Source organism: Melozone crissalis, unplaced genomic scaffold (assembly GCF_028551555.1).
Source record: "Melozone crissalis strain CALT ecotype California unplaced genomic scaffold, PUWL_Pcris_2 ptg000090l_1, whole genome shotgun sequence".
NCBI lineage: Eukaryota > Metazoa > Chordata > Aves > Passeriformes > Passerellidae > Melozone > Melozone crissalis.
Window position 1 is genome coordinate 87,340 of NW_026535867.1, and position 27,699 is coordinate 115,038.

General features: G+C 46.5%; 1 protein-coding gene across 4 annotated transcripts in view; it reads left to right on the forward strand.

The window, feature by feature from the left end:
* PDE9A (phosphodiesterase 9A) overlaps positions 1–27,699 on the forward strand; it is a 57,138-nt gene that overhangs the window by 5,540 nt on the left and 23,899 nt on the right. The window contains exons 2-7 of one of the 4 annotated variants that reach the window (XM_054291311.1): positions 10,358–10,428; positions 12,829–12,906; positions 13,772–13,815; positions 21,315–21,369; positions 22,231–22,301; positions 26,767–26,851. In XM_054291311.1, coding sequence (XP_054147286.1) covers positions 10,358–10,428; positions 12,829–12,906; positions 13,772–13,815; positions 21,315–21,369; positions 22,231–22,301; positions 26,767–26,851 — 404 coding nt within the window. Of the gene's footprint in view, positions 1–10,357; positions 10,429–12,828; positions 12,907–13,771; positions 13,816–19,097; positions 19,283–19,571; positions 19,593–21,314; positions 21,370–22,230; positions 22,302–26,766; positions 26,852–27,699 lie in introns of those variants that run through there. The other 3 variants (XM_054291314.1, XM_054291312.1, XM_054291313.1) reach the window with 3 other exon arrangements.

Below are 27,699 nucleotides of genomic sequence, written 5' to 3' on the forward strand. Positions count from 1 at the left end.
GATTTCATCAGAAGGCCAGCTAAGAATAGAATAGAAAAGAATGATAACAAAGGTTTGTGGCTTGGACTCTCTGTCCGAGCCAGCTGACTGTGATTGGCCATTAATTAGAAACAACTACATGAGACCAATCACAGATGCACCTGTTGCATTCCACAGCAGCAGATAATCAATGTTTACATTTTGTTCCTGAGGCCTCTCAGCTTCTCAGGAGGAAAAATCTCAAGGAAAGGATTTTCCATAAAAGATGTTTGCCACACCAGGGTTGTTGCATCGAAACATCAGTGTGAAGGAATCGCTTCTGTCACGTGAGATTTTCCTTTCAATTACAGCAGCAGCAGCATCTGTGCTATGAATGCCCAGATTCTAGCAAAGCCAACAGATTTTTCCAAGGCTCACCAGGCTATTTTTAACCTGAAAAGCTGGATTCAGATGAAAAACAAAACACGGCAAAAGAAATAATGGCGTGATGATCCCTTCGAGGTGATGAAGCATTTTTGCATGCCCACAACTCTTTCAGCACAGCAAGGCAAGCCCATGGAGTCCATGCTGTGTCTGTTTGCTCTGAGGGTTTAGGGGAACAGCCTTCCAGCTGCCAAACACCAAAGGGGTGCACAGGGTGGGTGTTGGTGGCAGTCAGGACATGGGCACCTCTGGGGGATGCTCTGTGCTACATCCTGCCTGAGCACGGTGAGCCATAGGGATGTTTATGTGGGATCAAGGCCACTTTCTTAATGCTGGCAGAGCTCTGTGGGTGTGGGAGGGAAAAGGTGGAACAGCCTGAGTCTGGCCAGGTCTTGGCTGGCCTTGGCATCCTCACTGCAGCTGGCCCTGGTGAACTCCAACTTTGCTTGGTGTGAAGCAGCACGAAATGAGCAGCAGGTTCCTTGAGCTCTGTCACATTGCAGCACATAAACATTTTAAGGAGTAAAAATGGCTTCAGCTCATGCTTTTAAAAACATGAAGGATAATGTCACACATGGGTGTCTCTCTCCTCTACTCCCCTTTCTCCTTCCTCCCCAGTGGGGGCTTCTCAGAGCGTTTAGGGGAACAAACCATAATCCAAACACAGCTCTGTAATTCCAGCACAGCTCCAAAATTCTTCCACACCCATCACCCAGCAAGGCTTGTTTACTGCTGTTTATCTTTGTGAAGTCACACTCAGTATATTGTATTTATTGCAGTTTATGTTCACACTAGTCCAGACAAAGTGTAAGTTTAACACTCTCAGTCTAACACTTTTCTCATAGGTAACTCTGGTGTTACCTATGGGTTCAGAGCAGCCAAATATAGCTCATTCTCCTTGTAAACGACTCTTCTGGCTCCTCACAAACAGGACAAAATCATTCTGTTACTAGAACTGATGCTTTAAGTTTTGACTTTCATATTTTCCAGATTCTGTACTGCATTAGTACAGAACTCTGAACTTCATATAAATGTTAGCAAGTTCTCTTTGCAGTTTAATTAGATAAAACAATCCTTTTACAGCTGGAGAACCAAGGACACCATTGCAACTTCAGCCCCAAAAGGTGCAAACAACAAAAAGGCCCAAAAGGCCCAAAAAGTGCAAACAACAGGGAATTGAGGAGAGCCATCTGGGAGGATGGGACTGCATACCCTGAAGCTGTAATTGAACAATTAACCCCAATATGGAAATGGACCAAAACTTACAAAAGTGTAAAAACTTGTGGCCATCTTGTACTGCCCAAGGTGCATCCTTTGAAGGCCTTTTTAATAAATCCCTGCTTTATTCCTTTCACACTGTCCAGCCTCTGTTCCAGGAAGCCTCTCAAGGCATCAGAACCTTCCTCATGAACCTGCTTATACAGATTCAAGTTTTGCTGGTATCTCCTCAAACCTGCTTTTCCTCACTCCATTAATTACCATTTTCCTTCTAACAGTCCCCTATTACCAAGCCAGTGCCAATGTCAGGCTTTAATTGTGTGAGCAGCTTGGAAACAAGCACTTTCACTCACAGCCACTGAGAACATTTGGTGCTGAAGCATCCCTATTATCCAGTTTACAAAACATTTCAAGCCTCATGCCTTCGTGTGCTGCAGGGTTAATTGCACTTAGAGAACTCCATTAGCAGCAAATGTGTGCCCTTCTTGTGTTAAGAAAAGCCAGAATATAGACATTTGTTAAAGGTTGAAATACTTTTTTGAAATGTTTTTATTCTTGTTGCAGAAGACAGGAAACTTTCAGCCTGACCCCTCACAATCAGCCTTGCTGGTTCCTGCTTGTGTTCTGCCATTAATAATTGGTACTGACAGATGCAATATTTGCAATATGCCCCTTAGTACAGTGAGTATGTTGCACAAGTCTCTTCTGAATGTAATCCCCCTTTTTCTATGAGCCCTGATGACTCTAAAAATCACTGAGATCCTTCTTTGCTCACAGTGGAAGAGCCAACCTCTGCCATGCTGCCCCTCTCAGTGACAATCTGCAGGGCTGTCCTGGGAGTGCATCATGGACATTTTTCTTTCCTAAAAAGAGGAAAATCTCTTTTCCTAGAGCTCTCTTTTCAGGGATGTTAGGGGGTTGGGATTGTGACTTACCACATACCTCAGGATCCTGGTACATCAGCTCTGTCTGGCAGCTCCTGTTCCCTGATTTAGGGCAATGTATAGGGAGAGGAATGGGATTGACCCCAGTTAAGCACAAGGGAGGGATGGGTGCTCCAGGAGAGCCCTGCAGTCATTGAGGGGGTGGGTGGCCTCTCCAGGGATGATTCATCCCATCCCAGAGGGGCTTTTGGAGATTTGGGCTGATTTGGAATTGTCCTCCTTTCCTGCTGGCAGAGGGCACCTGGCAGAGAGGCACTCTGAGTCTGGGGAGGGTTAAAATCACATCAAACAAACCCCACACAGACATTTAGTGGTGAAATGAACATTCTAAGCCATGTCCCTGCCCAAAAATGTGTGAATCAGCAGCATTACAGATCTGTGGCTTTTTGGGATAAAATATCTGCCACACTTCTCATCCCCTATCAGAGTCAGTGTTTGAAGAGCTTGGGGGAGTTTTCATTTCTGCTCAGACCCTCAGCTGAGGCTCTCGTGTTCTCTCCCCCACACGTGGACATGCACACATGCTCTGGTTTTCTGTTATTCTCCCAGAGCAGCTCCCACTGCATCAAACAGATGGCAAATCTGGCAGCCTATTTTTAATGCTCCTAACACTCCAAGCTCAGATAAATGAGTGGTTTTCTGAATATCAGCTGTTAATTAGTGCCAGAAATAAAAAAAGGAGACTGAGAGTTTGGGTATAGTTGGGCTGATGTTGTGCTTGTATCTGAGTTTAAAGAATGAGAAAGCTGGAATGTTTTGAAATATGGGATTTTAGGTAAAGCTTTTTTTGGATATTGGGGACTATGACAGAGAGGACATTTATGGATATTTTTTAAAGAAGATCTATTTGCTTATGCATTGAGAAATATGAATTCCTTCCAGTGATTCCTACAGAGGGATACCTAAAACTTCTGGATTGTTCTTCATTTTATTATGGATGGCAAACACCTCTGGAAAGACAGGGAAAATCACAATGAAAAATTTCACATGAATCTTCTGCCTTAATAGTTCAGAAATCCTCCATGAAAGCTGCTCTTGCAGAAACAGCAGCAATTTTCACAGTCCATGCAAGATACATCACTGAGTTTTACTAGAATATTTTCTGACACAGTATCCCCCATTCTCATTAGTGAAAGACTGCAATTTAGATGGTTTAAAGCCTGCAATTTCAGCCCTGACTCTGAACATTGCTCACTGAGCTGAATGAAAGACATGACCAAGTGCTAAAGTATTGAAGACAGCAGGTTGAAACTAGGAGAAATGAAGTAGAACTGGAAACTGAGGGTACACTGGCTTCAAAAATATTTTTACATTATTTATTTAGGAATTTTACTAGGGTAAAATAAAAATAATCAAACAGAAATTAAATTCTTGGAAGAATACCCAATTACAGAGAGCAGATCAGAACATGATAATGTTCTGGACAGAGTTTACTGTTTACAGAGAGGATTAGCTGTTCTGATGATCAAATATAGAACAGAAATTGGATTTGTAAGCTGTGGTTTTACCTATCCTATCTGAAAGCAAAGTATAATGTGATTATTTGTAAACTGATAGCCTGCAGAGCCTGTGCGCAATGATCCTTTAGTGAAATCTCCATCACAGTCCTTAATCTGAGCTCCTCTCCAAGTGGGGAAGACAGCCCAGAGCACCAGGGCTCTTATCCCTGCCCTTCCCAAGAGGAGTTGTTAAATCCTTGTCCTAGACCAGAGGTGGATGCTGTGCATTAAGAGACAATGGCTCCTTATTTCAGAAAAAAATGTTAAAAAAAAAAAAAAAAAAAAAAAAAGAAGCAGAATTGTTTCCAGGAAAGAAACCAGTCCCACAGAATTGAGGGCCAGGCCAGGAACCAGGCATCCCATCAAACTGTGCTGTCCTACTTTGCAGTCCCTGCATGCCTCATCAAAATGTTATTTCCACTCCAAAAAGCCTCAGTCATTATTCATTCTGCTTTTCCCCCAGTTGCATCACGTTGCTTTCCAAGGCATACAGAATATTGCCCTCCTAAATGGAATGGCTGCTCCTTGATCTCGATGGAATCTCCTTGGCACAAACAGGTTAAACATTCAGAGAAGGCAGCTTTTCCTGTCTTTTTTTTTTATACAGGTGGTAGAATCATAGAATTGGGTTGGAAGGGACACTTAAGGGTCTAGTTCAACCCCCTGCAATGAGCAAGGACATTTTCAAATTGATCAGGTTCCTCAGAGACCCATCCAACCTGGCCTTGAATGTTCCCAGGGATGGGATATCCACATCTCAGAGTTTTTGATAACAGCAGCAAGGACTGAAATATGAAATCATGTTAACTCTCAGGGGGAAATAAAAAACCCTGTTTGCAGATGCTGCATTACTTTCCAGGAATCCAGCCTTTTCCTCCTGGCACAAACCCAAGGGAAATGCAGTTAGCAGGGCTTATGTGTGGCTGATTTTCTTCTTGGCAATTAGCCATCAATCTGCAAGCTGAAGCAGAGGCCTCTGTTTCCCTTCCCCACGTGGTTTGTCATTGCTCAGACCTGATTTCAGTTCTGCCTTTGCTTTCAGCAGCTGAGTGTCTTGTGTGTTGACTTGCAGGAAACCTTTGTGCCGCCAGGCAATATCGGAGTCCCTGTATCTTCTTTTTCTTCATTCCTGGATTTTTTGGCTGACTTGCATGACTATGCACTTTTAAAATGTGTACTATGAGGAAACCTGGAATTTCATTGCAGGAAACCCTACACATGCATGATCTTAGCCCACTACCAGAGCTGGAGGAGCTGCTGTGCTTTCCCGGTTTTGGCCTCTGCTAAGCAAGATCTCAAACTTCTCCTGAGCAAGGAGATCTTCTAGCACCAGGCATTAATGCAGGGAATGAGGTCCTGTGACACATCCCAGAAGTGGCCTGTCACCCACACGGACCTGAGCAAGATGTGGATCAGAGACAGCTGAGACAGGTCTGAAGGGAGATGAAATTTGGGGGTCAGACCCTCAGACAGTGCCAGAAATGTATGATCATGGAGACTCAGGCTGAGCAGCAAAGGTTTGGGGACACCTGCCCAAGCAGGGACATCTCTGTGGTGGTGTTTTCAGGGTTCTCAGGATGAGGGAAGAGATGAGAATGTTGACTCCATGTTTCCGAAGGCTGGTTTATTATTTTATTATATATATTATATTAAAAGAAAATGATATATTAAAACTATACTAAAAGAACAGAAGAAAGGATTTCATCAGAAGGCTTGAAAGGAAAGGAATGGAAAGATAATAAAATCTTGTGACTGAACAGAGAGCCTGAGCCAGCTGACTGTGATTGGCCATTAATTAGAAACAACCACATGAGACCAATCACAGATGCACCTGTTGCATTCCACAGCAGCAGATAATCATTGTTTACATTTTGTTCCTGAGGCCTCTCAGCTTCTCAGGAGGAAAAATCCTAGCAAAAGGATTTTCCCTGAAACATATCTGTGACACATCTGCACAGGGCTGGGTGAGATGTTCTGTCTGTCCCCCAGTGCCAGGGCTGCTGTCCTCAGAGCTGCAGGTCACAGGACAGCCCACGTGTCACACATGGGTGCCACCAAAGTGTGGCCACCAGCCAAGTGTCCCCACATTGCCTTCCTGCTGCTGATGTCCCCCCAGGGATAATGGACTCCAGGCACACAGGATTCCTGTTCTGTGCTGGAGCCATCAATAGCACCCAGGGCTGGCCTCCCATCCTCCAAACCTCATTATCCCAGTTGTGTTCCATCAGCACAACTGGCATCGACTCTGATGGGAGCACAGACCTGGGGACAATCACAGGAACAATTGCACATTCCCACAGAACATCTGAGGCTGGCTGCTGTGCTTCAGAGCACAAGGGAGATGCTCAGAACACCTCAGCAGGCTGCAAAAGAAGGAAGTTTTAATAGCATGTGCTTTTTGATTAAAAAAAAACAACCAGCTGAGGACAAGCATCCTGAGATGAGTGTGAAACTGTGGTGGGTGATTCACAAACCCAGTTTTAGCAAACCTAAGTAAAAATGCCAAGTATGGAAAACTGAAAAGCATGTATGGAGATGGCTCATGATCTAGTATCACAGGCTTTGTTTCGCTTCCCACTCTTTCACTATTGCATGGAGTAAAAGGAAACATTAAAATTAATCCTCAGTGTCTTGAAAGCTCCTACTGCTTTCTATGAGTCAGGCCAACTTTCTCACCTTTAATGTTCCCTAATAATTTTTTTATCTTTTCCTCTCTTGTCTGTCCTGGTCAATAATAATTGATTTCCAGAATAAGAAACCTCAATACCTGAAATAGCACTCCTGGCACATCACAAGCCTTTGCCTCTGTTCAGGCACAATTAACATCATCTGCCCAGTTACTGCATGTACCAGTTGTACTCCAATATTCTGCCAGTCAATTTTAGCAGCTATCACTCTGTCAGGATGCTGAGTTCTGCTAGGAGCAGGATTTCAGCCCTATGTGAACTCCACTGGCTATGTTTTATTGCTTTGATTGCTTCTGTGCTTTAATAACCAAGGGTCAGTCTTGACTTTTGAGACACACCCATTTCCCCAGCAACAGTCACTCCCTGCCTTAGCAATCAGGTGCCTGAAGGTGTTGTGTTTGCAGGGAGTGTCCCAACGAGGGCAGGAATGATGCATCTGACTCCATGTTCTCTGAAGGCTAATTTAATACTATATTATATATTACATTACATTACATTACATTACATTATATTGTAGAATACTATACTAAACTATACTAAAGAATACAGAAAAGATACTTTCTGAATGCTAAAAAGATAATAATGAAAACTCGTGACTCTCCAGAGTCCTGACACAGCTTGGCCCTGATTGGCCAATGAGTCAAAACAACTCACACCAGAATCCAATGAAACAATCATCTGTGGGTAAACAATCTCCAAACACATTCCACATGAGCAAGACACAGGAGAAGCAAATGAGATAAGAATTGTTTTCCTTTTCTCTGAGGCTTCTCGGCTTCCCAGGAGAAAAATTCTGAGTAAAGGGAGTTTTCCAGAGAATGTGAATGCCACATGAATGTTTTGTGAAGACATTCCCTGGAGTAATTTCACCTGGGGCAGAACACAGGGAAGGTGGGTGTGAGTGCAGGTGTGGGTCACACCCACCTCTAGAAGTGACCACCATCATCCTCCTTTGTGCCACAAAACCCTGATGCTTTGCTCAGGAGTGAGAATGCTCCTCACCACCAGTGAAAACTGAAAGCTGGAGCTTTGCTGAAGTGTCTGTGCACCCCAAGGGCAAGCCAGGCCTTGCTGGGCTGTCCAGACTGTCTTGGTACTTCAGGCTGGCATGGCCTGAGCCCTGAGCAGGCATTAGCTGCACAGCACACCCTGGATCTCCCAAAATTTTCCCATTTCCAGTGGAAGAGCTCTGATTGTCACCCTGTGACACCTCCAGGTGAGGGACTTCCCCTGCAGCCTGAAGGGCACCTTGGAGGAGCAGGGGAACCGTGTCACACCAGTGTTGTGACAATTTAGGAATTACAGCCCCTGAAAGTCAAGGCTGACAAAGTGAAGCTATGGGCTTAATTACCTCCTGGCACCTACACCTTTCAGAGAAGGCTTTAATTAGATGATGACTTGTTATTTTTCAGCATGGTCCTCACCTCACTGAACACACAGGGCCTGCTCAGTCTGGGAGGGCAGCTGCAGCCCCCCTGTCTTCTCCCAGCTGTCATCCCAGGTGACACATTCCTTATTTCCAGCGTCACCAGCCTTCAGGCTGCTCTGTGGACATGCACACCCCTCATGCCTGTCGTGGGTGGCACCAGAAGCTGTGCATGAGAATGTGGGGTGGTTATAGGGGGCGGAAAAATCACATTTCCAACACTCACAAGGAGAGAACTTTGATCTTGACGTCCCTGTTCATCTGCAAAATGCAAATTTCTTGTTCCCCCTGAGTTTTGCCTTTAGGTCAATCTCCACAAGTGCCTTTGAGCTGCTGCATCCTGAGCCCAGAGTCTCTGGGGCTCTTTCCTGTGGGATGTGAGAGGAGAGGGCTGCAGTGCTGGGCAGGGGAGCTGCCCCTCTCCACACCCCTGCTCCCCCCTACCAACCCCTGCACCATCCCATCAACACCAGCAGCCTCTGGACAAACCATTCCCACTGGATAAACCATTTTCACTGGACAAACCATCCCCACTGAATAAACCATCCCCACTGCACAAACCATCCCTATTGGAAAAACCACCCCCACTGGATAAACCATCCCTCTTGGATAAACCATCTTCCCTGGATAAACCACCCCCACTGGATAAACCACCCCCACTGGATAAACCATTCCTATTGGATAAACCACCCCCACTGGATAAACCATCCCCACTGGGCAAACCATTCCCCTGGATAAACCATCCCCATTGGATAAACCATCCCCACTGGACAAACTATCCCCACTGGACAAACCATCCCCACTGGATAAACCATCCCCACTGCTTGTTGCTGTTCCTGGCTTTAAGGAGAGTCTGGCTGCAATGAGGCATTTAATTTCTGCCTCCACGAGGAGCTCAGAGTTGCTCTGAGGAAAGGGACACAACACTGGCAGGACCATTCAAGCCCCATCCTTCATTCTCATGTCTGCACTTTCTTTTTATTCCACCCACACTTGTTTGTTTTTTCTCACTGGCAGCAGAGATCCTTTTTTTCAAAGGCTGTTTTCCCCAATAAGTCCACTAGGAACAAGATTTTGATTTAGAGCACTGGAAGATTCAATAGTGCAACGTGCAGCCAACAGAGGAGAAGTGAGTTTGGATTGGGAGCAACCTCAGGGACCTCAGTCACAAGGACAGACATCCTACAAATACACATTTATTGAAATGGGACACTCCTCATGCAGAGTGCTGCTGTTGAATTCCTGAGTGTTTTTCTTTCAGAGGTAATGTGCTGTCTCTTAATCTAATAAGACATCAAATTAGGACTCCTGGGTTCTGTTTCTGGCCTGCCACTCACCCATGATAAGATCCAGGGCAAGTAATTTAACAAGCTTTAGATTACAGAGTTTAAATATTGCACTGGGGCATAGTGAGACTGATGGGAAGTGCTGTAATGGTATCATTAAAGTGTTTTCTGACTGCAGAAAAAGCTGGGAGGACCATGACCTACAAGTCCTGATGGACACAGGAGTCTTGGGGAAAACTGTGGCTGGGATTGTGTCACTGAATGGAAAAATGGGACTGGGGATGTGCTGCTCAGTCTTTGCACTGGGTCTGCCTGGTGTGTGTGGAAGGGTGGGAGGATGAAGAGGTGTTTGGGGAGATGGGAAGGTAACAGTGGCAAATTTTGTAATTCCAGGTCTGGCTTCTGACCTAACAACAGGAACATCTGACAGTCAGTGGGAATTTTGGCACAAGCTCTGCTCACTTTCAACCTAGTATAAGCTGGTGTGGTCCAAAAAGCAGTGCCCTTTTATATCATCCCATGACCTGCTCAAATCTGGGCAGTGTTCTTCCTAAATCTAGGCTCTTACACTCTTTAATTTACAGCTGTTTTCATCCCACAGCTGCACTGCATTTTAAGGAAGCCCCCTGCTCTCAGCTCACACAGGTTATTGCTCCACTTCTGAACAACACTTAGGTCTCCAGATCTTGTTTGCTTTATTGACAAACACACAGGTATTACACAGGAGCAGAGAAAGATTCCAGCTCACAAATCAAACCAGATAATTGAAATCACAGACTGTGCCTTAAAATTAGCCCAGTGCATGCCTGAACAGGATTCAAATCTCTGTAGGAACTAACCATCCTTTCTCTTTTTCTTCATTTTTTTCCCCCTCTGCTGCTGTTTCCTTTGGAAGGTGATCTTCAGTAAATACTGCAATTCCAAAGATATTATGGACCTTTGCTGCATTGCAACAGGGCTACCGAGGTGGGTCTGTCATTTGTGACATTCATTTCACTTTTGTTTCTTTCCTTTGGAAGCAATTTAAAGACAAGCCCCAAATGATTTATTTAGCTGCTATTCAGGCTTGTCTCTTGTTGCTGGAGGAAGAAACTGGGACAATCAAGAGCTGGAAAATGTGGAGGTAGGGAATTGAGCCACCTCGGTGTTGGCTGCACATGAGGAACAGAGTGGAATAGAGTAGAACAGAGGAGAAATAATCTAAAATAAAAGCAAGTGAAGAAGACCAGCCCTGAGTACACACAGGTTGGGCACACCTACCACTTATATCTCACTGCTACTTTTTTGCCCATATTGAGTGAAATGCAGGCACATGTTTAGAACCTGTTTTTTAGGGGAAAAATTTGGGCTAACAAGAAGTATTGCCACCAGGTAATAAGCTTTCTCTTTAGGTGTTTTAAAATCTAATCCCAGGTATGGGATAGTCAAACCCAAAGTACCCCAGCTGAAGCATTTTATAGAACATAAATATCTCCAAATCCATTGCCCAGGCCATGTATTTCCTAATTTATGTAGTCTCACAAAGTCCCTGTAACCCTCCTGCTGTGATTTTCCATTTGGGGAAAATCCAAATAGGATTTGTTCCCTTCAACCTCAAGAGCAGTATCCAGCTGAAACCTCAGTGCTGAGAGGGGTCCAGGGTCATGGGAGGGTGTCTGTGAAAGGCTGGCATGTGGTGGATGGTGTAATACCCATCCATCCATCCATCCATCCATCCATCCATCCATCCATCCATCCATCCCTGACCCCCAGGGCAGCACTGACTCTGACCCTCATTCATGGAGAAAGTTTCCCAGACTTCAAGAGAGACTGGAATCCACAAAAGTGTGAAATAGGTTATAGAGAGCAGTGTAGGTGTATCACTTGGTGAGAAATTGAGGTTCTGTGGCTCTTTCCTGTGGGATGTGAGAGGATTTGGGATTTTTATTATGTTGTGGATGGAAGCAAGATGGAGGGCACAGGGTGTTGTCCTAGGTTTCTTCTTCATGCTTCTTCTCCATGGGTTTGGGTGGCATTTTGTAATTGGGCAGAAAAGTCCCCATTGCAGCTCTGTGGGATCAGTTATTGGGTTAAAAGGGAAAATAATCCAGGTGTCAGTTCTTCATTGGATAGTTTAGTCTTAAAAGACCTTGTAATAAGAGATTGTTGGCCATTTTGTGCCTTCTAATGAAAAGCTGTAGAACTCACAGTAGTGAGACTGTTTTACTGATAAGAAACAATAAACACCTGAGTGTGAACATGCAACACCATCTCAGGTGCCTTCAATCCAGACCCAGAGAAACCCACAACTGGTACTGCCACAATCATCCATCCATCCATCCATCCATCCATCCATCCATCCATCCATCCATCCATCACCTCCAGGCAGTGCATCAGGGGAGGGAAGCCCCTCAGTCATTTCCAGAACCCTCAATCACCTCCAGAAGGGGGAATCTGCTGTTTCAATAAGGATCTGGAGCAGCCCAGGCTGGACGCAACAAGGCAAAGTCTTTATCTCTGGACACACAGCTTTACAGTACAGGAAAAGTGCAGGAGAAAAATAAACCAGTCTTCTAATCATGGTTTTACTGCATGACTCCAGCTCTGAGGATTGAAAGATAAAATTGAATTTGCATAAGCTGCTGGACAAAATTAATGCCCTTTGCTGTTTGTTCTATTTCCTCCTATTTGACATTAGAGAGGTTAATAACTCTCATTTTCCTGTGATGTCAAAGACTTCCACTCCATCACCCAGGAAACTTTGTTCAGCAGTTTTAATCACTCACAGTCAGGGTGTTCACTGCATATTTGGCATTTTATTTTCGTCACAAGATTTTCAAAGGAAAATTGCATTTCAACCAGGATCCTGGAGCCAAAGTAAACCTCCAAGGTTTACATCTGAGCCTATGAGATCACCCTTAGCACAGTAATTAAAAAAGAGAAAGACCCCATATTCAGCAAGATATTTGTTTTGTTTGTTTTGGCAAATGAATAACTAAATAACTTCAAGACATTCATAGCACCAAAAGTCATTTGTATGGGATGAGTCAATACATAGCTGCTGAGTCAATCTATCACAAAATACAGCTTTTTAACAGAAATTATTATTCAGTGAGTCAAGAGAATAAATGAATTAGCAGGGAGCAAGGTCTGCTCTGAGATCAAAAATTATCACACTTCACATTTTTCATGGGTGAAGCATTGAGCCTTCCCTGCTCTGGGCTTTGACTCTTTCTGCTCTGAGGTAACAGAGGTTACTAGGCCAGGAGCAAGGAGACAAGATGCGTCTGCAGGAGGGAAGATGGCTCTGCATCCCATGCAGCAGCAGCCCAGGATTCCAGCTGGCATTTCCAGGTCACATAACCCTCTTTGGAACTTGCTTTTCAGGAACACCACCATCTCCCTTCTGACAGCAGACAACTGCATGGTGTCCATTGATCCCACGATGCCTGCCAACACTGAGAGGTGAGCCCTGCTGCCACCTACTCCCCCAGGGCAGGCTGAGCCCCAAGGCAAGGCAGGGGCTGCCTGCAGAAGGTGTTTGTGTGCAGAAGGAGGGGATGGCAGAAGAAATGTGTGCTGGCCTGTAGCACAAGTGATGGTTGGAAAGATTTTTGGTTTTTTGCAAAACTTTTACTTATTAAAGCAGGAGTAATTGTCTTAGGGGAAAAAAATTACTGCTTTTAGGTATTTAATGTAGAATATCTATTCCCATCCCTCTCTGTTTGCTGTCACATCTCTGTTGTTCCCCCACTCCTGATTGCTCTGCTAGGGCACAACCAGCAGATTACTGGAAAAGCAAGCTCAAAACCTGTGATGAGTGATGAGTTGTCTCTTCATTGCTGGCTTGGGCCCATATTCCATGATGACTCTTCAATGCCTTTATTGCACTGTGTGGTGCAGCCCCAGCAGCTGGGAGGGAGATCCTGCACAGGACAGGGCACAAACACAGAGCAGAGGTTGTGGATGCCCCATCCCTGGGAGTGTCCAAGGCCAGGCTGGACACTGAGCAGCCTGGGATGCTGGAAGGTGTCCCTGCCCATGGCAAGGGGCTGGGACTGGATGATTTTTAAAGTCCCTTCCAACCCAAATTCTATGGTTCAATGATTCTGTTTCTAAATCAGAGAATCTAATAATTCTGTTTCTAAATTCTCTGTAAATCAGAGGGTTGTGTGTTCAGAAAAAATGTCCATTGCTTACTCAAACTCACAGGTTTTAAGAGAGCTTGGGATATCTTCAGATACTTCTTTGTACTTCTCAGGGAGCACAGATGTGAAACACAAACTGCATTTTGAGTGTTGCTAACATCAACCCTCTGTGGCTCTTCCAGGTCTCCATACAAAGTGATCCCAGTTATGACTGAGCATCTCTCAGGTAAAATGACCCTTTGGAGCTGAATCTACTAAAGCTGAATTAAGTAAAGCTGAATTTTCAAACATTTGCATGTGGAAATTATGTGGCCATGAAGATGTCAGTGTCATGGTTGTAGCTGCAGCAGAATAAGTGTTTGATCACAGTGTTCTGCAGGAAAGCTTTAAATATGTGCCTGGATTTCAATGAATTGGAGGATCAGGTGAATGGCTGAGTCCAGGGAGCTTTCCCAGTGCCTTGCTCTGGTCTGACTCAGCACTCCTGATGCCCTGGGGAAAGCCTTGCATGGAGCAGTGGGAGCTTTTCAAGCAAGAAAAATGAAATTTTGCCCTGCAGTGTTTTGTTAAACCTGCCCTTTTCTCTGCTGGAAAGCCGAGCACAACATTTGAGCCTCGTGTTATTTCCAAACGGCTGAGGAGAGAACATAATTTCTGCTGTGGGTATGGTAGCTGTAAGTGTGATAAATATTTAAATTCACCTGACAAGGTTAAAGAGGGCCTGGGTGAAAGAAAACATTTGGAGCACATTCCCCAGCCCCAGGCAGGGCTGGAGTGCCTCTTCTCCCACTCCCCTTTGCTGTCAGTACCATGCTCTCAGACACTGGAGCAGAACTTTGGCTTGGGGCAATCCCTGTGAGCCTCTGGCTTGTGGTTTCTCTCTTCTGTGCAGCTGCAGTCTCCTGCCTCTCACATCAGGACACTCTGGAGCCACAGGGAGAGGCTGGCAGGGCTGCAGCAGGACAGGGGACATCAGCTGGGGACACTCCTTGGAGCAGTCAAGTGGGAAGATAGGAGAGACAAAGGGCACAAGGTTGTGATTGTCCCGGAAACACAGAACAGCGGTGAGACAAAGCCTGGGGCTGGAAAAAGTGGTGTGCAGAAGTGGGTGAACATGTTGGGATGGGAGAGGTGATGTTTTGGTGGTCCCACCTCATCTTCTGGCTGAGGGTCCAGAATTATGGATGGAAACTGACACTCTGACACTCTGAAATTATTCATTTCATTAAAATCACTGTGTCTTCTTCAAGGAGAGGCACAGGGAACTCAGGCTGTTTCCTGAGGCATCTGCCTTGGCAGAAACATCTGGAAAGGAGGATGTGGGGAGACACAGAGGCAGCAGCAGGGAGATTGTGCAGGGAGCAAAGGTGAGCAGAGAGCACAGAGGGTAGGGAACAGGGAAGAGCCACAGTGAGATTTGTGAGAAGCCATAAACAAATCCCATGTCAGTGATTGCCAGGAGCAGGGAGTCACACACGTGTGACTGTAAGGGGGAAGGAGCTGTCTGCCAAAGTGTTTCCTTGTTGTGACAAACCCTGCAGCAGCAGCAGCAGCATCACTCTGCTGCTCTGGGAGCGCAGTCTGCATTATCACAGGAGAAAAGGTGGGGTGGAGCACATGGCTCTGTGTCCCAGGTTCTGTGAGTAACCCCATGGCAGAGAAATGGAGACAGCATGGCTCCAGCAGGGAATGCCACTGAGTTACACCATCTGGGGAGCTGATTGAGGGGATTCTAGAAAACACACTCCTTTTTGAATGTATTTTTGTTATTCCCCTAACATGAAGCTAGCAGTGTATTTTTATAGGACCATGGATGACTTTTCACACTCTCCCAAGGCCCTCATTTTTCATCCCCAGCTGACAGCACACGGCTCTGCTTTGTGCGGAGCACAGCTCACTGTGTCAGCAAGATCTCTCTTCACTCCCTGCATTTCATAAAACAAGGATTTCCAAAGATCTTGAGCTGAAAAGGGCAAGAAAAATCCTGGCCATAGACTGTCAAAACATAAGACAGAGTCTGCTGTGGAAAGAGGAAGAAAGTTGAGCTGAGCGTGATGGAACTAATGTTCCTTGGTATCTTTTTCCCTTTCACATGGCTTGTCATTAATCTTAAGTATTCCTGACATTTTGCTGACAGTAGGAAGAATAAACAGAGTGGGAAATTGTTCCTTTTCATTAAAAGAAAAAAAAAAGAAATAAAACAACCCTGCTCTGTTCTGTTCTTCACTTCTCACACAACTCTGCCTGATTCCCAAAGCAGCTCATCCAAATAGGTGCCAAAAAGGGGGTCACCCCAATTTTCACAGTGGTGGGAGGTAATGCACCTCTCCCAGCAGACTCCCAGGCAGCTGCAGGAGAATGGCACAGGGAACAGAGGCTGTAAAAGGTGGGACTGGAAAATTCAATCCTTAGGGAGGAAAAACATCAGCAGTGGCTGCTGTCCAGCAGAGGAGATCTCCACTGGAGTCCTGCTAAGGAACAGTTCTTCATTTCCTGGCCATAGTCATGGGACAGGGTTGGAAATAAAAACATCATTATTATTCCAGAGAGTGTGGGATGCAGCAGCCATGGATGTGTCAGGGGTTGGCTGTCTGCAAGGGTTGGGATCAGGGTTAGGGTCAGGGTTAGGGTTAGGATTAGGATTAGCATTAGGATTAGGGTCAGGATCAGGGTTAGGATCAGGGTTAGGGTCAGGGTTAGAATCAGGATTAGGGTTAGAGGACAGTTAGGGTTAGGTTTAGGGTTAGTGTTAGGGTCAGGATCAGGATTAGGATTAGGGTTAGGGTCAGGTTTAGGGTCAGGATTAGGGTTAGGGTTAGGGTCAGGATCAGGATTAGGATCAGGGTTAGGATCAGGATTAGGGTTAGAGGATGGTTAGGGTTAGGTTTAGGGTCAGGATTAGGGTTATGTTCAGGATTAAGATCAGGAACAGGGTTAGGGTCAGGAACAGGGTTAAGATCAGGATTAGGGTTAGAGGAGGCCTGAACTGGCTCTGAGCCCGTGAAGCTCCTGGATCACACCCTGTCCCTCCTCCTATGGCCTGGAGCAGCAGATTTATGGCTATCCATGCAGAGCATCAAAACCCCTGTGGCATTTTATTTTCTCAGTGGTATTTTAATTTCCAAGTCCATTGAATGAGCATCCTGTCCCTCACCCCAGCAGAAGGGCTCTGGTCTGTGTCCTCCTGGTGGAACTGGCTCACAGCTCACAAACTGATGGCTGTGTTGTTGCTCTAATTAGCAGGGTTCAGGCACTTCAAGATTTTACAGGGGTGACAATTAAATGAACAAACCCTATTAGCACCCTCTTGAGGGATAAAATTGAAATCTGTTTTGTTTCTGATAGTGTAGAGGAAGGAGGTGTTGTGGAGTCAAAAGTGGTCCTGACAGGACAGGAAAACATTCTCAGGGAATTTCCTATTGCTCCAAAGTTAGGGCAGTAAAGCCCAGCATTGATGCACTGGGATGATTTTCCCCCTGGATGATTCAATACCTGAGATCTTGTGTGGTTTGGTATTGGTAAAACGACAGAAATTTGTCACTGGGTCTAAATCTTCATATTCTGGCATCTCTCTCTTCTCCTTTTGGAGTCTTGTTCATGCTCTCAGCTCAGGCAAGATTGAGGAGGCAGAGACTGAGAGAGAGAAAAATCCTCCTCCCTCTGCTGATCCGTGCATTGGGATGTGGCCAACTCCTTTGGGATTGCTCACCTGATGGGGAATTTGCATGCAACAGCCCGAATTAACCTGAGCTGTGAATGACATCAATCTGGGGCTCCATGTGACAGATTCATGGATGTGGGCTCGGGCTTGAAATTCACCCCTTCCCGAGGCTTTTGTCCACCTGGCTGCTTGTGGGGTTTTTTAATTACCCTGACTGCCCTGATCCAAGCAAACCACAGAAAGTGAAATGCAGAGAGCAGCCTGAGCCAGAGGATACAGGGCAGGGATTCACCAGCCTGACGCTGGCAAGGAAAGGGAGATGCCTGTGCCCTCCCAGCCTTGCTTGGCCAAGGCAGACAAACCAGGGGGAATCCAAACCATTCCCCCAGCCCCAGGGACTCCCTGCCCACAGGCTGTGAGGCTGGCAGGGTGGCAGGGGCTGGCAGGGTGGCAGGGTGGCAGGGGCTGGCAGGGGCTGGCAGGGGCTGGCAGGGTGGCAGGGTGGCAGGGGCTGGCAGGGGCTGGCAGGGGCTGGCAGGGTGGCAGGGTGGCAGGGGCTGGCAGGGTGGCAGGGGCTGGTGGGGTGGCAGGGTGGCAGGGGCTGGCAGGGTGGCAGAAGCTGGCAGGGTGGCAGGGTGGCAGGGTGGCAGAGTGGCAGGGTGGCAGGGGCTGGCAGGGTGACAGAGTGGCAGGGTGGCAGAGTGGTAGGGGCTGGCAGGGTGACAGGGGCTGGCAGGGTGACAAAGGGAGTCACGAGAGGATGGAGGCGTCTCCCTGGCCGCAATCCCAGAGGGTGAGAGGGTGCAGGAAGAGACTCTGTAAGCAGGGTGGTGGAGGCAGAGGGTGCCTGCCAGTGGGTAATAACCCATCTGTGCCAGGGCAGCTCAGCTGAGCTGCTCAGAGTGCCCCTGGTGCCAGGCTGGCAGGGAATTTGGGCTCTCCCTGCCAGCCTCCCACCCAGCCACGGCAGGGGCACAGGAACAAACGCTGCTGCCAAATCGCCCACACCTGCTTTGCTCCCAGGACCTGCTGGGGACGAGGCAGAACAGCTCCTCTCTCCACGGTGTCCTGGCCAAGCTGCCTGCTGAGCTTGGCAGAGGCCATAGGGCAAAGAGCAGGAGTGGCACAGAGCCCTGGGCAGCCTGAGCTCTGCCCAGCATTAACCATTGCAGCATCTTCTGGGGGGTTCTGGTTGTCTTTTGTCAGCTGCAAAATACCCAGGGTGTTGTGCAAAAACCTGGCTTGCTGAACACCTGCATCTGTAAATATTGCTGGTTTGCAGTGAGGGGGGAAGAAAGGGGATTTTTTGGGGGGATGCTGCAAGAGGACCCTCAGTAAAGCACCCAGAGCTGCTGCCAGGGCTGCTTGCAGCAGGATTTCCTTTTCAGAGAGGGAATTGCAACAAAACAAAGGAAGCAATCCGAGGGAAAAGGTGTCTGTGTGAACCTGGGGCTTCAGCCCTGCCCAGGGGTATAAAAAAATGAGACAGAGGGAAATGAAGGGAGCAAAAACACCCTTAGCCCTCCTGTTCTACAAAGGAGGGGACAAACAAGAGTAAATTATGTCAGATCCATGTCTCATTTTCTTCAGAACCCGGGGTTACCAGAGGTCTTCCCTTTGGAAAGGAGCAGGGCAGAGAAATGGATCTTTGTCTCTTTAAGATGAGGCGAGCTGCCACTCTTAGTCATATATCTTTACTGCACCCTAGGGTTATAAAAACATACATCTTCATTTTGAAAGTCTTTTATTACATCCATAAACATCAGATTGCAGCTGACTGTTCCCTGGATGGGAATTTCTTAGTCCTCTGAGTGAGTTTTGACAGGGGGAGGGAGTGAAAGTAACATTGTTGGGGTTTTTTTATTTTTTTTTTGCTGGAACAGCGTTTATAGGGAACTTGTCAGTCTCTGGCACGCTCCAGCCACTGTCAGAGGGCTGAGCAGCCTCGAAGGGAGAGGACAGGGGTTGGTTTCTCTGCTTTCACTGCTTGTTTTCCCTGTTGGACTCTGTGCCATCCCAGGTGCTGCCCACGGTAAGTTTGCCTCCTCTCTTAAATAGGACGCGGCGTTTGCTTTGTTTCGGCGCTTGGGTTTTGTGAGAAAAAATGGAAAATGGGTCTCTGTGAGAAGAAGCAATTTCTGTTTTCTCTTCTGGGAGCTGGGAGAGGGAAAAGGGAAAAAAAAAGAAGGAATTAGATCTGAGACCTTCAGAGCACAGAATGCTTGCTCCAGTTTTGAGGCACAGGGGGTAACAGGCAAATTGTTTTGACCTGTGATGTGAATGCTCCTGACAAGTATTGCTGATGTCTCTAATACCCGAGGAATTGCAAATCCTTTCAACAGGTGCAAGAGCTGTTATTTGGAAATAAATGGTAAACGCTGGGCTGTATTTCTGTCTGATGTGTTTTGCCTGGGTGATTGCACTTGTGAGGTGCTGTGTTCCCTGCAGAAATGCCATGGGGTGTTTCTGTGTGGGTATAAATAAATAGGTGTTCTGAGATCTGCAATGTGTTTCTGAGTGCACTCAGTGCTTCCTTCCCTTGAGCACACCCCCAGTGCAGGAATCTCTGCAGCACTTTGGGGCAGTTTGCTTTAGCTGCTGGGGGAAAGAGGGAACAATCCCAAAACAGCATCTCAGGGCTCAGCAAAAGTGATTTGGGCTTCCCCTTTCTCTGTGGACATGCTAAAAGATGGGAAAACATTGCTATCATTCTTCTTCCTTCCTAAAGTGTGCTGTCCCTTGAAATGTGCTGTCCTGCTTTAAGGGATTGTTTGCTTTTCCTTGTGCTGGGAATTACAATCCTGTGATTTTCTTGAGAAGAGGCTGGGGCTTCATCAGCCTGACTTTCCTGAGGCAGCAGGAGATCCTGAGAGCCCACAGGGCTCCCAGTGTGGAGGAACTCAGGGAACAATGGGATCTTGACATGATCCCTGTGGCAGCTCCGTCCAGGCTGTGTTCTCAAGGGAAAAGGGGCTGGGAAAGTTGTACCCTGCTGTGTCCATCCCACAAACCAGGAAGGGCAGAGCTCATTCTGCAGGGACAGCACTTTGTCATCTTGTGTTTGCCTGGAGTTTGTGCAAGGCAGCAGGATCCTCAGGCATTTGCACCAGGAAAAAAAATAAATGGTATCCAGGATAAGACTGAAAGGCAGGCTGAGTTTTATTCAGTGTTCATGGGCTGTGGGGCTGTTCATGTGGGGTTGTTCATGGGCTGTGGGGTTGTTCATGGGCTGTGGGGTTGTTCATGAGCTGTGGGGTTATTTATGGGCTGTGGGGTTGTTCATGGGCTGTGGGGTTGTTCATGTGAGGTTGTTCATGAGCTGTGGGGTTGTTCATGGGCTGTGGGGTTGTTCATGTGGGGTTGTTCATGGGCTGTGGGTTGTTCATAGCTGTGGGGTTGTTCATGAGCTGTGGGGTTGTTCATGGGCTGTGAGGTTGTTCATGTGGGGTTGTTCATGAGCTGTAGGGCTGTTCATGAGCTGTGGGTTGTTCATGGGATGTGGGGCTGTTCATGGGCTGTGGGGCTGTTCATGTGGGGTTGTTCATGGGCTGTGGGGTTGTTCATGTGGGGTTGTTCATGAGCTGTGGGGTTGTTCATGAGCTGTGGGGTTGCTCATTGGCTGGGGTGTTCATGGGCTGTGGGGTTGTTCATGTGGGATTGTTCATGGGCTGTGGGGTTGTTTATGGGCACTCTGTCACAGAGTGCTGGTGGTGTAGAGGCACCAACTGTGAGCAGGAAATTTCAAAAGCTAGGTGGGGTTCTTGGTGTCCCACCCAAGCTCTGTGAAAGGGTCTGTTCTCCAGAAGGTGCTGCTTTAAAACAAGCCACCTCTCAGACACTCAGCCTCCCAAAAATAAAACTTCTGGGAAACCTGTCTGTAATCTGCAGGAAGAAGAAGGCAGGTGAGACAAGGAGCCATTCCCATGTCACTCTTCAAAGCACCTAAACAATTTTTTGACCTCCCCATCAGAACTGGAAGCCCACTTTGCAGAAGGGCTGAGGGTGTCTTCTTTCCTTTCTTTTTTTTTTCTATCATGTCTTCCATATATTTTTTTTTTTTTCAGAGAAAGAAGAATTGTTCCAGAATTTATTGGGACAGATTGCTGAGCAGTTCTCGAGGTAAGAAACTGAACATCATTATTAATTTAAAATGCTGTTTCTTTTATCAGCCTGAAGTGAAATTTTCACAGGAGGCAGAGGGGCATTTAAGACATCTTTCAAATCCCACTCTGCCTGCCAAATTTAGGTCTGGGACACATTATTTCCTGCTGACAGCAATACAGTAGCTCAAACCAAAAGCAATTTCAGTGATTATCTTTGATCTAAAAAGGAGATCAAGTAGTAAATGCTCCTTCCCTCTTAGGAAGCAAAAGAAACGCTGCTTTGTTGAGCAGTCAAATCATTGGATTTGTTTCGTTTTCCCCTTTATCACCCAAAAATGTCTTTCCTCAGAGAGGATTTCTCCACATCTGTGTAGCTGCTTATTTAATCCCAGCTGGTTTCAATGAGACAGATCAGTCCAAGCAAAGCCCAGAAATCAGCAGTGTAAGTCAGCAGGAGGGGAGGAGGTTTCAGAGTGTGCAGACACCGAGACGCTGCTCTTGGACAATCATGAATTACCAGTTGAACAATTATGAATTATCAATTGAACAATTACCAATTTAACTTTGCTTCCCTGGGGGGTACAGTAGCAAATCACTGCTGAGAGAGGGGCAGATATAGTGTTGTAGAGCCACAGGACATTGCCAGGGCCATAAAAAAATAATCTCCTGTTAATTTTCTGAAAACTAAACCCAGGTGTATTTTCTGCCCCAGTGTTAGCATTTCCATGGAAAGTTTGCTTTTTCCTTATGACAAACATGGGCTGGGCAGATCAGTCATAGACACAGAAATATGGACATTTCTAGCAGAAATTTTTAACACCTAGGGTAGGTAGAACATTACATGTATGACATTAATACATGAGGGTTTTCTTTCCAGGGTTTTTAAAATCAATGAACTGAAAACGGAAGTAGCTAATCACTTGGCAATGCTGGAGAAAAAGGTTGAATGTGAGTGTCCCTTTATTCCTATCGCAGTGGGAACTGGTGCCTTGTGACCTCTGACCTGTCCTGCCCCTCCACTTTCTCTAATCCCTTGTAATTTGGCCAGCTTTGAACCCCAAAGGCCACAGGTCAGCCCGTGGGGATGGTGGGAGCACTGTGGGGACCAGGGTGGGCTGGCTGGTGCTGCCAGCATCCAGAGCTCCTCCTGTCCTCCCTCTGAGGGGCTGCTGAGCCCTCCACTGAGCTTTGGGGCTGGGGCCACGTCCTGCTGTTCCCATGTCCCTCTGGCACAGGGTCTCCACCACCTCTGTCCATCTCCCCCTCCCAGCCCCTGGCCAGCCCTCCCGTGTCCCCCATGGCCCAGGGGTCTGTCACCTCCTGCACCCAGCAGTGACCTCCCCATCCCTCTGCACCCCCTGATCCTCTGACTCTGAGGAGCTGATCCCACCCTCACTGGGGCTGTTTGGTCTGAAATTCCAGGGGGTAACACCCTCCTGCTGCTCTCAGTCCCATCCCTCACAGAATTCCCAGAATCCCTGTGTTGGAAGAGACCTTCAAGACCATCGAGTCCAGCCCAGCCCCAACAGCTCAACTGACCCCTGGCACCCAGTGTCACATCCAGGCTTTGTTAAACACACCCAGGGATGGGGACTCCACCACCTCCCTGGGCAGCCATTCCAGAGCTTTCTCACTCTTTCCATAAAAAGTTTTTCCCTGCTATCCAACCTGTATTTCCCTTGGTGCAGCTCGAGGCTGTGTGCTCTGGGTGTGTCAGTGCTGCTGGAGAAAGAGCCCAGCCCCAGGTGAGCACAGGCACCTTTCAGGAGCTGTGCAGAGTGATGGGGGCAGCCCTGAGTCTCCTTTTCTCCAGGCTGAGCAGCCCCAGCTCCCTCAGGGGTTCCTTGCACTGTAACACAACCATACTGTTACAGTGCAACAGCCAAATTCAATCACCAGGTCAATGAGCTCATTTTCTGGTTTTTTGGGTTGTTTTGTTTCCCCCTGTGCAGTTTCTGAGTTGTTTCAGTACATCAGGCAGAACACAGGTCCCAGAGAGGCAGGGAAGGGTGTGAATAAAGTGCTGCCATCCAATTTTGACTTCAAACCCCCTGTCCTTGAGGATGCTTAGGGGCATGGGAGAGCCTTTCCCAGCACTACAGCTGCAGAAACAACTTTCCCACTAGAGCTGGCTGGGAAAAAAGAGTTTCTGGTTCTTGAAACTTCCCCTGAGTAGAAGCTACCTTGACCCTGCAGCTGCTCGGGGAGACTGATCCCTCTGTCAGCAGAGGGAGGAAGAAATGTCCTTTTTTGAGGAGCAGCTGCAGGGAAGCCTCTCCCTGTGGCCACCCCATCCTCAGGCTCCTGGTGCTGAGGGATGTCCATGGAGGGGGCAACCTGCAGCTTTCCTACCCCCAGAAGTGAACCCAGCTATGAATTCCTCTCTGTCTGTTTGGCTGCTGCTCCTCCCAAGGCTCTGCTGGTATAAAAAAAAAAGAGAAAAGTAAAATGAGCTCAGCCACTCTGCATTTTCAGTGAAACTTCTGCCCAGCTCCACTCCTCAGGGCTAAATGCCATGGGTTAGAGCACATGAGGTAAGCTGTGGGTCTTTGTATCCCCTTGGCAGCCCAAGAAAGGAGCAATCCCAGCCAGGCAGGGGCTGCTTTGGGGATCCCTGGCACAGCTCTGCCTCTCAGCACTGGCACAGGAGGGAGAGAACCACGGCATCCATGCCATTCCTGGCAGGAAAAACTGAGCACCTGCCCAGTGCAGCACTTTATTCAGTGCTGGTTTAGGGGAGGCAGCATGCCCACAGCCATGCAGGTGGATGAATTCCCCAAAGGAGGATTCTCTCCCTGGGTGAGTCCCACTGCTGATGGAGCCAGCAGCTGATGGAGCAATCCATGGGAAGGAACTCCCTGGGCTGCCCCTCTGCTCCACACCAGACTTCCAGAGTTTGCAACAGAGCCCATTCTGCAGCATTCTGAAATAACTCCCTGGGCTGTCATGTTTGAGAAGCAAAACCGTGGGAGAGGGGGAGTGTCCAACCTCCCTGCCTGAGCTGCGCTCCCAGAGGCTGCTCTGAGCCATGTTTCACTGCTGGATTCAGCCCAAGGATCTCTTTAGACAGCACAGGGTCTTTTCAGAAGGTATTTCTCACTGCAGAATAATGTATTGAGCCCTTAATCAGTGCGCATGACATGGCCATTTATCATTTGCAAGCCAAATGTGGAAAGAATTGTGCTTTTTATTTTGCCTTTTCTCCTGCCTCCTTTGGAGATCCCTTTTCCACCACTTCCACATGTGCTCTCCAGGATTTCTTCCCCAGAGGGGACATGTGTGTGTGTGGGGATAAGTGCTCATGACAGCACCACATCTGCACCTCCCATGAAATGTTTTCAGCTTCCTTCCCATTCCTAGAGGCCTCACCAGAGATGTGTTTTCAGGGAGCCAAATCTTTTACTTGATTTTTAAATCCCAGCTAAAGCTTGTCAGTTCCCCTTGGAAAATGAGCCCGTGCAGAGCAAGCACTGGGAAAGCTTTGTCCCATGGCTTGACTTTGCACAGCAGCCCACACAAGAACAAGGAAGCTGCCAAAAAACCCTTTGCAAATTGTCAGCACTTCACATCTACCTTAAGAAAATAATTATGTAAATTCTCTGCTCCTCCAGAGAGATTTGGGATGAAAACCAAAGAGAAAAATGCTCAGGACTGCCCATTTTGCACCAGAACTCCTCTTCTCCCTGCACTTGCCTGCCCCACTTCCCTGTCACTGATAACTCTGCATGGCTCCCACTGCCTCAAATAGGCACTGGTCACCAATTAGACACCTTGGAAAATTAATTTCTCCCAGATGAATGCACCAGTGTGGTACAGAGCAGCACAGGGCCTGCAGGTCAGCTAGAGATGACAATCAGCAATTGAAAAAAGCACTCAAAAAATGCAGGTATCCAGAATTAAGATATCCAATGAGCAGCTTGTCTGCGTCTCCACGTTGTGATCACGCAAAGAAATTGACTGTAACAATGACAGATGAAAAAATATAAATGCCTAAATGGGATTTTTAAGAGAGCATCCCTGTAAACAAAAATAAACTAACCCCCTTTTCCATTTCTTCTCATAATATAATAATTTATATCAGGATAATAATATAATGTATTATAATATTATAATATATATAATAATATATAATAATATATATTATAATTATATAAAAATATTATAATATAATATATAATATATAATATATAATATATCATATATCATATATTATATATTATATATTATGTTATGTATAACATATAATATATTTTATATAATATATTATATTATATATAATATATAATGTATATATATTATAATATATATAATAATAATATAATAATCAGACACATCTCTTTCCCTTTTCCCAGTTCCAGCTGCAATCTTTGTTGTTACTCTCCTAAAGGTAAACAAAACTGAGGTCTCTGCTTATCTCCAGAGCTGTGCCCTTCAAGGCAGGGCTTTATCACTTGCTCTCCAGATAAGTGAGATCCAGACTGATTTTCTAAGAAAGTTGCTGAATACTGATTTTCCTCCATGCAAACAAGGAGTTCAGTAAACAAATGAGCTGTGAAATGATTGCATGTGAATGACATGCAGTAATAAATGGAGCTGTGTCCTTGATCACACTGACAGTGCAATGAGGGGGAAAGAAAAGGGAGAATTATTCTCACACTTTCATTGCATTGGGCTCTCTCAGCTATGGGGAATAAAGTGCCCTGCTGCATAAAGAGGCAATCAAACTTTTTGCCTCATGGCTTTCCCAATTACATGCAGAAGGGAAATATCGGATTTTCTGTGCTGCATGTAGAAATAACCTTTGATTACAGAATTGATTGGCAAAAAGAAGTGACAGGATTTCAATAGTTTAAAAAAAAAAAAAAGAAAAAATCTATAATTAGAGCCGAGTTTTCAACATTTTTCTTTCCCCCCTGCATTCTCACTTTGGTTTTTCTGTATCCAGCAATGCCTCCCAGAGCTCCTTAATGCTCTGCATGAACTTCCGAATTAAAACCTTTTATCTTAATGGGAATTCTAATCCTGCTGGGACATGTTTGCATAGCCCTGCTTATCATCCCATCAGGGGAGTGGGGCTTTTTCCTGCTCAGGATTTCCTCTGATTCCTGCTCTGCAGCCCAGGAGTGAAGGCACCAGAGGAGCTGCCTGCTGCTGTGCAGAAGCTGAGATGTTTTAGCCATCGAGTGAATCCAAGCTCTATAGGCGTTATCTGCGTTGGCAGCAGAGAATCCCTGTGGGTTTCCAGGGTCTCCTCTTGCTTTGGCAGCGCCTCTCACCCGTGGGAGAGCCCAGGCAGCCTGTGGGAGCTGGATAACCCCACTGGCAGAGCTCCCTGAAGTTTTGCGCCATTGTGAAACCAGACCCTGCAACTTCTGGCCATGGTGACAGCCCTGTTGTTTCCCTTTATTGACAGCGGAAGGCCTGAAGGTGGTGGAGATTGAGAAATGCAAGCGTGACATTAAAAAGATGAGGGAGGAAATGGCAGCAAGGAGCAGCAGGTAAGTTCTGCTTGGCACCCAACCACGGGAGTGTCTGGTTTCAAACCCTCATGCAACATTTCCACTCAGAATTATCTCCTGGGCTTAGAAGTAGAAGAGCAAGGAAACCAATAAACATCAATGACAGTGGTTTTAATTTAGTATTTGAAGATTTATAGCCATTCACCAGTTAATTTAGCTTGGGCCATGGGAATAGAGAAAAAGGTCCTGGGAGTTATTTGTCACCATACAGAATGGGAATTCTTCATCCAGATTTACTGGGAGAGTGAGGGAGAGAATGGGAAAAGAGCTTCTGCACACTGCAGCTTTTGGTTGGGAACCAGTTAGCACTCGAATCAGCTCCAATATATTCTGGGAGATTACCAAATAAATATGTAGCAGCTCCTCTAATTATGATCTCATGCTATTATAAATCACCCGTTTCAAATTCAACAAGAAATTGGGAATTTGCATTCTAATGAAAGGCTCATTGTGATGGTGGAGCTGGGTTTTGCTGTAATTAAAACAGCAGCAGAAAAAATTGCATTTCCTACGGTGCGTGGTCTCAGCTGGAAAACACCCCCTGTGTCACTAAAGTGCCCCACTAGGACAAACAAATCACTCTGAGATTGGGAATACTCCTGGGAAGGAGAGGAATATACCCTGCTGCTCAAAATGGGGGTGAAGGGGATTTTTCTGGAGAGGAATATACCCTGCTGCTCAAAATGGGGGTGAAGGGGATTTTTCTGGAGAGGAATATACCCTGCTGCTCAAAATGGGGGTGAAGGGGATTTTTCTGGAGAGGAATATACCCTGCTGCTCAAAATGGGGGTGAAGGGGATTTTTCTGGGGAGGAATATACCCTGCTG